Below are 11037 nucleotides of genomic sequence, written 5' to 3' on the forward strand. Positions count from 1 at the left end.
GGTTATACAGAAACGCCGAAACGAATTTTTGAGAAACCGAAACTATAAGTGAAATCATACAAAATTTTGAGGAACGAATCAAACGAGGCAGTTTACATCGCCACCGCTTACTGTATATAATATTTTTATCGTACTATATTATTTTTAGTTGTCGTTAGTTTGCGAAAAAATTATTAGTAGAAAAAACTTGGATATCTGTTTTTAAAAATTGATAATTTCTTTCCGGAAGTTATATCATCGGCTTTAAGATTTATTCCGCGAATGTATGTGTATGATGTTACAGCTGTGACAGAATGGGCGAGGAGAAAACGCCAAAACAACAACTACTAATGACAACACTGGAAAGTTTGGGTAACCATCTGCATTCGCAGATCACGACCAGGTTCCCTCAGTTGACTTATAGTCTGGTTTCTAAAATCACTGGAATTCTGTTGGAATGTGGAGAAAAAGAGGTTTTAGCGATGTTGCAAAATGGACCGAAATTACAGATGCGGATATCGCAGGTGCTACGAACCCTTTATACAGATCAACCTTCTCACAGTCAAATCACATCACCACAGTTAGTATTTTACTCTTAATCTTGTTGAAACATTAATATTATAACAATCAGTAGTTGTTTATGGTATCGTTATTATTATTAGTTGTTGTTGGTTTCTTTCTTTTTTATTTTTTCCAAATTTACGTTTTGCGTTCAAACCATGTCGAAGTCGACTTAGCATGTCATCCTTTCGGGGCCCGTAAATGAAATACTGTTAGAGTACTGGGATCAATTCCTCCCCGTTCCCCCCAAACTAAAACTGCTGGCCTTCTATCAAAATTTGAAACCACCAAATGCTTTGTTTTCTGTCCTTTTGGGGTTGATGATACAAGTTCCATTTAAGCACTGAGATGGATGCAATCGATTACCCTCTTTGCGCAAAATTTCAGGCCTTGTGCCTAAACTAGAAAGAATTATTATTAGTGGGTTTTTTTTACTAGTTTAGGGGCGATGGGTTTATTCCGTTCCGAGTTCAAATTCTGTGGAAGTCAAGTCAACCATTTATCACATCGGAGTGTCAATAAAACCAATATTAGGATCGATAGAATCAACTAGCCACATTCTTTCAAAATTGCTGACCTTGCGCCTAAATGAGAAACCTTTATTAGTGTTGTTTATTCTATAATTATTAGCTGTTAGGGATTCCTTACTCCTTTTGTTTAAGGGTGACGGATTTGTTATGGTTCGTTATATTCTGAGTTCAAATTTCATCAGAGTCAACTTTCAGTTTAAGTACTGGTGGCCGTGTAAATTGTTAACATATGCCTATGTTAGAAATAATTAATTTAAATTAGTTTGTAGTCGACTTTGCTTTTCATCCTTTCTTTTTTCTTGTTAAAGCAAGTATTGGCCGGACCATATTTTATGTTGCTCGCGACTAAGGACGAGCCAAATAGCCTGAAACGGATTCAGTATCGCGATCCTGTTATCTGCTAGAGGGTAGTAAGGGTTCGTCCCTCCTGCTAACAATATATTGTATATAAAGGGTGCAGAATGTTGCACCGATAAACAGCTGGCAGAAAATCTGCCTGGGGTTAAGCTAGTAACATTCAACAGTCACTTTGATGTGGCGACTGGCTTTACTGTTTAATATAGTTACTACTCGATCTCTTCTTGAGATTTTACAACTAGCTATTTTGGTTTATATATATATATATGCAGCACGGATTTTTGTCAGTGAACAGGTCGCGGATTTTAGCGACGAAAATATTTTGACAAATTAAACTTAAATGTTGAAGTGAATCGAACGGCTTTTGTGTGTTTCTTAAATGGCTTACAAACACCTTCCACGCTGCAATTATATATATATATGGAAACGACTCTTAAAGTCACTCATCTGGTGGCTGGATCATATATATATATGATATTTCTATAATAGTATGATATGGAAAATTCAACAGCTAACAGCTGTTATCAATAAACAGAAACAATTGCTGTGATTTGTGATTAAAGCCTGTTCATTCCATCTTGTTTTGATCCTGACGAATCGCCTTTACTGCTAAGTGCTTTATAGGTGCGAAACCAACGGTCACGCTATGACTGGCCATAACTTAACAACTTCTTTAAAAAAATATTTTTGTTCTAATGCCTTAGAGTCTGCTTCTTTTTCGGATATATGAACTACGCACAATATATATGTGTGAGTGTGTGTGTTTTATTTGAGATTTGTTTAAGTTCTTCGTGGAGTTCAAGTCGGCCGGTTAACTAAGTTCCAAAACTTTTTAAGACAGTTCTTGGAATTTGTAAGTATGTAGTTCAGTTAGTGGTGTGCATAGATGTGGGTGTGTTCACTTCTATTTATGTTCTATGGCGAGCTGGCAGAAACGTTAGCACGCCGGGCGAAATGCTCAGCAGTATTTCGTTGCCGTTACGTTCTGAGTTCAAATTACGCCGAGGTCGCTTAATGTGGGGTGGACCTAAAGATTTAAGGCGGCGAGCTGGCAGAAACGTTAGCACGTCGGGCGAAATGCGTAGCTGTATTTCGTCTGTCGCTACGTTCCGAGTTCAAATTCCGCCGAGGTCGACTTTGCCTTTCATCCTTTCGGGGTCGATAAATTAAGTACCAGTTGCGCACTGGGTTCGATGTAATCGACTTAATCCCTTTGTCTGTCCTTGTTTGTCCCCTCTATGTTTAGCCCCTCGTGGGTAGTAAAGAAATATATTTATGTTCTATGTGAATCTGTCTCTTTAATACCTAGTTTGTACGTGTGTTTGTACATTACTTTTTATGTATGTCTTTGTGGAGGCACTCAAACAGATGGGTGTGCATTTATTCATTTAAGGAATCTTAGGTGGAGTCTTTAGAATGTCTTACAATTTTTTTTCTGTGTTGCTAATACAGTGGTTCTCAACCATTCTTTGCCTATCGACCCCTTTGATTCCTATTTTTCTCAACTGGACCGCCTTAACCATTTGTTGTATATATATATATATATGAAAAAAAACCTACTGTATTTTTGTAATTAAATATTATTAGGAATTGTATAAAATTTTTTAAATAGTTTGTGTATTATAGAAGTAAAAGCAATTTATTGCACATAAATTTTAATAAGAAAATCTTATATGAGCCCTCAAGGGCCATATGGATTCTGGTTTGGAATCCCTGTGCTTATAGATTGGATTTGGAGGATGTGTATCATTTTCTTTTGTTCTTTAGAAAATCCTAGCAAATCTATATTTTCAAGTATGTATGGATGCATGATGATGATGGCTTCCATTGAAATATGCTATCTTTGTTTCAATTAATTTTGGAAACAATGAAAAATTTAATAAAATAACTGTTATTATTTAGCTAATGTAGGGTGGCAAGCTGGCGGAATCGTTAGCACACTGGGAGAAACACTTAGCAGCATTTTGTTTGTCCTTATGTTCTGAGTTCAAATGCTGCTGGGGTTGACTTTGCCTTTCACCCTTTCAGGATTGATAAAATAAGTGCCAGTTGAACACTGGGGTCGTTGTAATCAACTATTCCCCTCCCCAAATTTCAGGCCTTGTCCCTATAGTAGAAAGGATTATTAATCTAGTGTAAGGCAGCAAGCTGGCAGAACCATTAGTATACTGGGGAAAATGCTTTGCGGCATTTCGTATGTCCTTATGTTCTGAGTTCAAATTCTGCCAATAGAAGGAGTGGCTGTGTGGTAAGTAGCTTGTTTACCAACCACATGGTTCTGGGTTCAGTCCCACTGCGTGGCACCTTGGTCAAGTGCCTTCTACTATAGCCTCGGGCCGACCAAAGCCTTGTGAGTGGATTTGGTAGACGGAAACTGAAAGAAGCATGTCGTATATATGTATATATATATATATATATATATATATATATACGTGTGTGTCCCCCTAGCATTGCTTGACAACTGATGCTGGTGTGTTTATGTCCCCGTTACTTAGCAGTTCAGCAAAAGAGACCGATAGAATAAGCACTGGGCTTACAAAAGAATAAGTCCCGGGGTTGAGTTGCTCGATTAAAGGCGGTGCTCCAGCATGGCCACAGTCAAATGACTGAAACAAGTAAAAGAGAGATAGATAGATAGACAGGCAGATAGGTAGGTAGGTAGGCAGACAGATAGACAGACAGACAAATAGATAAATAGAGAGAGAGAGATAAGAGCAAGAGGGAGATAGAGAGAACAGGAGAAAGAATTGAAATATTGGTGGTGTAGGGGATATTTCAAAGGCATCACTTTCCAAAAGTAAGATTGCTGCTATTTTTCAAATTTGTTATTTTATTCTTTTTCTATATTCAGACCCATTGATAACTCTGTTGAATGGACAGATGAAGATTCTGAGAAACTCTTTGATAAAGTAGCTACAATTGAGCCTGTACATTGTGCGAAAATAACAGGTTTGTACAAATATTTTGATAACAAACATCAAATCCGTAAAGTGCTTTGTTAAACAAATCAGATGTGTTCGCTGCTTTGGTTTATACATCAAAGCTATAGGCTGCACTATAATATACAACAAAGCTATTCAGACTGCCTCATAACGTAGGAGTGGCTGTGTGGTAAGTAGCTTGTTTACCAACCACATGGTTCCGGGTTCAGTCCCACTGCGTGGCACCTTGGGCAAGTGTCTTCCACTATAGCCTTGGGCCGACCAAAGCCTTGTGAGTGGATTTGGTAGACGGAAACTGAAAGAAGCCCGTCGTATATATGTATATATATGTGTGTGTATATGTTTGTGTGTCTGTGTTTGTCCCCCCAACATCGCTTGACAACCGATGCTGGTGTGTTTACGTCACCGTAACTTAGCGGTTCGGCAAAAGTGACTGATAGAATAAGTACTAGGCTTACAAAGAATAAGTCCTGGGGTCGATTTGCTCGACTAAAGGCGGTGCTCCAGCATGGCCACAGTCAAATGACTGAAACAAGTAAAAGAGTAAAGAGTAAAAGAATAACATGCAAGGTGCTTTATTACATAAATTAAAACATTGGTTCCTAATCTTTTACTCCCTGCAATAAGCACTCATGGAAGTACCATGTAAGTGCTCAGGTTGGTTGCACATTAAAAGCACCCAGTACATTCTGTAAAGTGGTTTGTATTAAAAAGGGCATCCAGCCATAGAAATCAGGCCAAATCAGACTGGAATTGGTGCAGCCTCCCACCTCTGGTCAAACCATCCAATCCATGCCAGCGTGGAAAATGGACATTAAATGATGATGATGATGGAATTAAAATTTTCTAAAGGTTAATAAAATTAACCAAAATAAATGAGATATATGTTCTACCCTGCACACTGTAATGTATATATACATATATTCACACACATATATAAACACACACACACACACATATATACATACCTACATAGATTGCTTTTGTCTTTCTAGGAATGCTGTTAGAAGGAGATAAGAATTTTCTAAGACAATCTCTAATTAATGAAGATCTCTTAAAATCTGCCATCTGTAAAGCTCGACTGACCTACCTTCAGTCAATTGGTCTTATATCATCTTCTGCTTGTGATACAGAAATAAAAGAAGAAAATTGTTTGGATGACAAAGGAGATGCTATCTACTCACAAGTCACTATGTGGTTTTCTCCAAAATTAGCTGAAAAAATTACTGGTATGTATCAGTTCAGATAGTTATATATAGTCTTTATTAAATATTAGTTTTGTACATTCAAAAATTATTTGTCAACACACACACACACTATTACAGTGTCATATTAATCACATGCACATGCAATACCAACAAATATAAATATACCATCAAACCAAGGTGTAACAGTTCTTGCCTGATGATTGCAGTGACATGAAACTTGCTATATAAACATAGTTTTGTTACATTATACATACATACCTATTTCTTTGCTACCCACAAGGGGCTAAACACAGAGAGGACAAACAAGGACAGACAAACGGATTAAGTCGATTATATCGACCCCAGTCCGTAACTGGTACTTATTTAATCGACACCGAAAGGATGAAAGGTAAAGTCGACCTCGGCGGAATTTGAACTCAGAGCATAGCGACAGACAAAATACTGCTAAGCTTTTCGCCCGACGTGCTAACGATTCTGCCAGCTTGCCGCCATTATACATACATACGCACGCATATATATATAGAAACAACTACAAAGGTATCAAACTGCTAGATCAGGTCATGAAAATTACAGAGAGTTATATCTCAACTAATTAGGGATATAATTAAACTAGATGAAATGCAGTTTGGTTTTGTTTCTGGGAGAAGTACTACAGATGCCATCTTCATAGTGAGAACAATTGCCAAAAGTAAGCTATTGTACTTAGCTTTCATCGACCTGGAGAAAGCTTCTAACAGGGTTCCTCATTTTATTTGATGGTCTCTAAGTAAGCTAAGAGTGGAGGAGTGGCTTGTTGGAGCAGTTCAAGCCATGTACCACGATGCTGTCAATAAGATGAGAGTTGGCCTTGAATACAGTGATGAATTTAACGTACAAGTTGAAGTACACCAGGGATCAGTTTTTAGTCCTCTCTTATTCATCATAGTTCTCTAGGCCATAACCATTGAATTCAAAACTGGATGCCCATGGGAACTACTGTATGCTGATGATCTTGCCCTTATTGCAGAATCTGAAGCAGAATTGGAGAAGTTCTGGGTTTGGAAGCAAAATCTGGAATCAAAGGGCCTTAAAGTTAACTTAGTTAGGACTAAAGTTGTTAGTGAGAAAGGAGATAAGACTCTCATTCTGGCTGGCAAATGGCCCTGTTCAATATGTAGAAAAGAAGTGGGACATGATTCCATTTGCTGCACCAAGTGTAAGCTATGGACACATAAGAGATGCAGTGGAATTGTGGGTAGGTTATCAGATAAGGTTGCTTTTGTGTGTGGCAGATTCACAGGAACACAAAGTGCTAAAAGCATGAGGGATTTAAACTCTCTTAAATGCCCAGGAGACTCTCTTGAGGAAGTAGATAGTTTCTACTAATTAGGTGACCAAATTAGTAATGGTGGTGGATGCTCTGAAAGTAGTTTTTAGAATAAGAATAGGATGTATCTCTCTCTATTAATATGTATTATGTAAAGTGTGACTGGAGAAATCAACCAACCAGCACTTATGTCAGTGGAAAGTGGGTTGGCAGTGTTTCGCCCTGAGTTTTGTAGGGAGTGGGATTCAATAATCAGCAATATGACAGTGTTACGATTACTTATTGTTAGTCTTTCTATATTTCAGGTATGCTGTTGGAGATGCCTTCTGAAGAATTGTCACTGACAGTCAACAATCTCAAAGTATTGAAGAACAGAGCTGAAGAAGCATATGTGGCATTGAAAAATAGTGGTCATTTAACGATGTATGAAAGTTCCTTGGAAGATTCAGTTGAATTTGAATAATAATAATCTTTTCTGCTAGAGGCACAAGGCTTGAAACTTAGGGAGGGGAGTAGTTGATAACATCAACCCCAGTACGTCACTGGTACTTATTTTACCAACTCCAAAAGAATGAAAGCCAAAGTTGGCCTCAGTGGTAATAGTATTAAAAAATTCTTCAAGGCAGTGTTCCAGTAAGGCCACCGTCTTATGGTTGAAACAAGTAGAAGATAAAAGACTATCACTTATAACTTTATCTGCTTTGAGATTCAGTTCCTCCCAAAAATGTATTATTATTAGAACACATTGTAAAACAGAGGTTCTCAAACAAGGGATAAATTTCACATACCCAGGGGAAATAAGCTTGAATAAGAGGGGGCTGAGGACTGATCCTTGGTGAACCCCTACTTCTACCCAGAATTCTTCACTATACTTGTTGCCGACCCTCACCTTACTGACAGCATCCCTGTACATGACTTGTACAGTTCTTACGAACCACTCATCTATCCCCGGTTTCCACACTGACCACCAGCTTGGACAGTTTAACAGGATCTGGTAAGTCAGAAAACTGCATCAGATTCTGCTGTCTGCATTGGCATGGTTTCTAAAGCTGGATGCCTTTCCTAATACAGAATGTAAAAAGCTGGAATAATAATAATAATAATAATAATAATAATAATTATTATTATTATTATCATTGAATCAGCGGTGTAGTGTGAGCAGGACACAAAATTCTAAGCAGTGCCAAATTTTAAAAGAAGAAAAATGTAGTAGAAATGTTAATTTTAAATTTTAGCACAAGGCAAGCAAGTTTGACCCCCAGTACTTGGCTGGTACTCATTTTAATTGACCCCAAAAGTATGAAAGGCCAAATTGACCTTGGCAGAATTTGAACTCGGAACGTAAAGATGGATGAAATACCACTAAGCATTTTGTCCAACATGCTGATGACTCTGCCAGCTTGCCACCTTAAATGTAGTAGTAATAATAAAAACAAAATAGCACACACTTCCATCTCACATGCAAAAATATTTGCTTTGGTACAGGTGCTGGTAACCTACACTAAACCATTCTATCGAATCTCTAGTGTGCTAAACTTCAACACTGATGTGCTAACGTTCATTAACAGGAGTGGCTGTGTGGTATGTAGCTTGCTAACCAACCACATGGTTCCGGGTTCAGTCCCACTGCGGGCCATCTTGGGCAAGTGTCTTCTGCTATAGCCCCGGGCCGACCAATGCCTTGTGATTGGATTTGGTAGACAGAAACTGAAAGAAGCCTGTCGTATATATGTATATATATATATATATATATGTATGTGTGTGTGTTTGTGTGTCTGTGTTTGTCCCCCTAGCATTGCTTGACAACCGATGCTGGTGTGTTTACATCCCCGTCACTTAGCGGTTCGGCAAAAGAGACCGATAGAATAAGTACTGGGCTTACAAAGAATAAGTCCCGGGGTCGATTTGCTCGACTAAAGGCAGTGCTCCAGCATGGCCGCAGTCAAATGACTGAAACAAGTAAAAAGGTTGAAGTTGTAATTTAATGAATCTCAGCAGTTCCTTTAATATCTCTTATTTTTTTACAGCTGCTAAATCAAATAACAGCTCTAAGCATTTAGAATTATTGTAAAGATTCATTATTTATGAGAAATAATGGCTCATTTGTCCTCCAAAAACCTCATTGATCTAGATATTGTTTTTTTTTTCAAGAAATCTCAAAACATCGAACATTTGTAAAATGAACAGAAATATTACAATTGGTATGGAACTGCCAGCAAGAGTGAATTGATGTATAAATAGTAAAAGATCACTAGCTTTTGGAGTTCACAAACTTCTAGTAGGTTAATGGAATCCACAGACATGAAATGAATAAGTTTATATACAATGAATATATTTGTGAATTTTATTGACTGGACTTTGCAGCCACATACCACCCACAAGTTTCCTTGAGATCTACGATTTATTTATTTTAAAATTTGAATTGTCTTCCTAATGAATGGTAATTCCTTCTCAGACAACAAAAGACATTTTTGAAGGTTAAATTTTGAGATTAATTTGAGACACAAAAGACATTTTTGAAGGTTAAATTTTGAGATTAATTTCATGAGAGAAAGAAAAAGAAAGAGACAGACAGATATGGGGAGAGGGGCAGGAAGTGGAGACAGATGGAGGGAGGGAGGAGGGTTAGATTGACCACAGATTAATTCTGCCATGTTTAGTAATTAGCACTGTTTGTACTAATTAACAAGACAGCATTATATTTTCACACTATTCCATTCTATTTTATTGTGAATATGTAAATAAAATCTAAACATCAAACTAATCAGTATTTGCATATGTAATTAATTTTTCGAGAGAGAGAGAGAGAGAGATTACAGGTAACTTCCAGGACTGCCACCACACGTGAGAATTAATTCAGATGACAAAGAAAATACAAAAGTAAATGAAAGGGGTAATTTGGGGTAAATATAAACACATTGTTATTCAGCCTCGGCTCAGCCTTGATCAAGCAGACATATGATCAAATGTATTCCAGCCATGACCGTCCCCTTTTTTACTAATGTGCAGGGAATCCAGAACAACATTGCTCTTTTTCTTTTTTTACTTGTTTCAGTCATTTGACTGCGGCCATGCTGGAGCACCGCCTTTAATCGAGCAACTCGACCCCGGGACTTATTCTTTGTAAGCCCAGTACTTATTCTATCGGTCTCTTTTGCCGAACCACTAAGTGACAGGGACATAAACACACCAGCATTGGTTGTCAAGCAATGCTGGGGGGACAAACACAGACACACAAACATACACGCACACACACACACACACACACACATATATATATATACATATATACGACGGGCTTCTTCAGTTTCCGTCTACCAAATCCACTCACAAGGCTTTGGTCGACCCGAGGCTATAGTAGAAGACACTTGCCCAAGGTGCCACGCAGTGGGACTGAACCCAGAACCATGTGGTTGGTAAGCAAGCTACTTACCACACAGCCACTCCTGCGCTCAATATATCCTTTTCTAAGATTGTGATGGGGGAATAAGCTGAAGGGGGTTTGTCTGCTATTTCTAGCAGGTCAAGCAACAACATAGCTTCTCAAGGGATCCTTTTATCTTGTCTGTTTTACCCATTTCAGTCATTTGAACCCAGAATGTAAAGACAGACAAAATGCCACTAAGCATTTATTCCAATGTGCTAGCAATTCTGCTAGCTCACCACCTTTGGCTTGGTTTAATAATGGTACCACATAGCTCTTAGTACTTTTAGAAGAATGTGCTTGGTTGCAAGTGCTCAGAAAAGGACCAGGTTTCCAGAGTCAGAAAACAGCACAGCTCCCATAACTTCAGGAAACATTTTTTCATGCTGAGAGTTGCTGAAGCATGGAACAAACTGCCGGCATCAGTTGTTAGTTGTCGGAGCACTGCATCCTTCAAAACTTCCATGCTTCCTGAGATTCGCCAACACTACACCTGATTTTCTCCCCTCCATACACACACGGGCATGTATCTGACTCATACATTGTTCGCTTTCCAGACATTTTTACATTACTGCATGTACTTTATATGCACTTTCTGACAAGTTGTGGTGCACCTGAGCACTGTATACAATAATTTCATTATTATTATATCTTCTTCCCACCAGTCACTGAGGCCCTGTGAGGAAAAAAAAGGGCCATTGCTACTGCCTTTCTTCCTCTGAGCCATTAA

The 11037-nt window shown here is 38.2% G+C and overlaps 1 protein-coding gene and 1 long non-coding RNA gene across 3 annotated transcripts; both read left to right on the plus strand.

Annotated features, from left to right (window-relative positions):
* The first annotated feature begins 62 nt into the window (after window positions 1–62).
* LOC115222983 lies at window positions 63–7447 on the plus strand. Of its 2 annotated transcripts, none has more exons than XM_036511824.1 (4): window positions 63–559; window positions 4279–4376; window positions 5503–5598; window positions 7189–7447. In XM_036511824.1, the coding sequence occupies exons 1-4, from the start codon at window positions 294–296 to the stop codon at window positions 7344–7346; spliced, it is 618 nt and encodes a 205-aa protein (XP_036367717.1). In that variant the 5' UTR covers window positions 63–293; the 3' UTR covers window positions 7347–7447. The 2 variants fall into 2 exon arrangements, with proteins under 2 accessions (XP_036367717.1, XP_029649267.1); XM_029793407.2 differs by having other exon boundaries at window positions 65–559; window positions 5365–5598.
* An 821-nt stretch (window positions 7448–8268) lies between these two features.
* Window positions 8269–9650, plus strand: LOC115223007. Its single transcript, XR_005003293.1, has 2 exons — window positions 8269–8461; window positions 8844–9650. It is a non-coding gene; the product is annotated as an uncharacterized LOC115223007 (long non-coding RNA).
* The last annotated feature ends 1387 nt before the right edge of the window (window positions 9651–11037 follow it).

The sequence above is a fragment of the Octopus sinensis genome, linkage group LG21 (assembly GCF_006345805.1).
Source record: "Octopus sinensis linkage group LG21, ASM634580v1, whole genome shotgun sequence".
In the NCBI taxonomy this organism is placed as follows: Eukaryota; Metazoa; Mollusca; class Cephalopoda; order Octopoda; family Octopodidae; genus Octopus; species Octopus sinensis.

Excerpts from the sequence above, each read along its gene's own strand:
- LOC115222983 (XM_029793407.2), top strand. The coding sequence starts at position 294 with ATGGGCGAGGAGAAAACGCCAAAACAACAACTACTAATGACAACACTG. Across the intron at positions 560-4,278 it reads AGTCAAATCACATCACCACA|ACCCATTGATAACTCTGTTG; the intron begins GTTAGTATTTTA and ends TTCTATATTCAG. Across the intron at positions 5,599-7,188 it reads ATTAGCTGAAAAAATTACTG|GTATGCTGTTGGAGATGCCT; the intron begins GTATGTATCAGT and ends TCTATATTTCAG.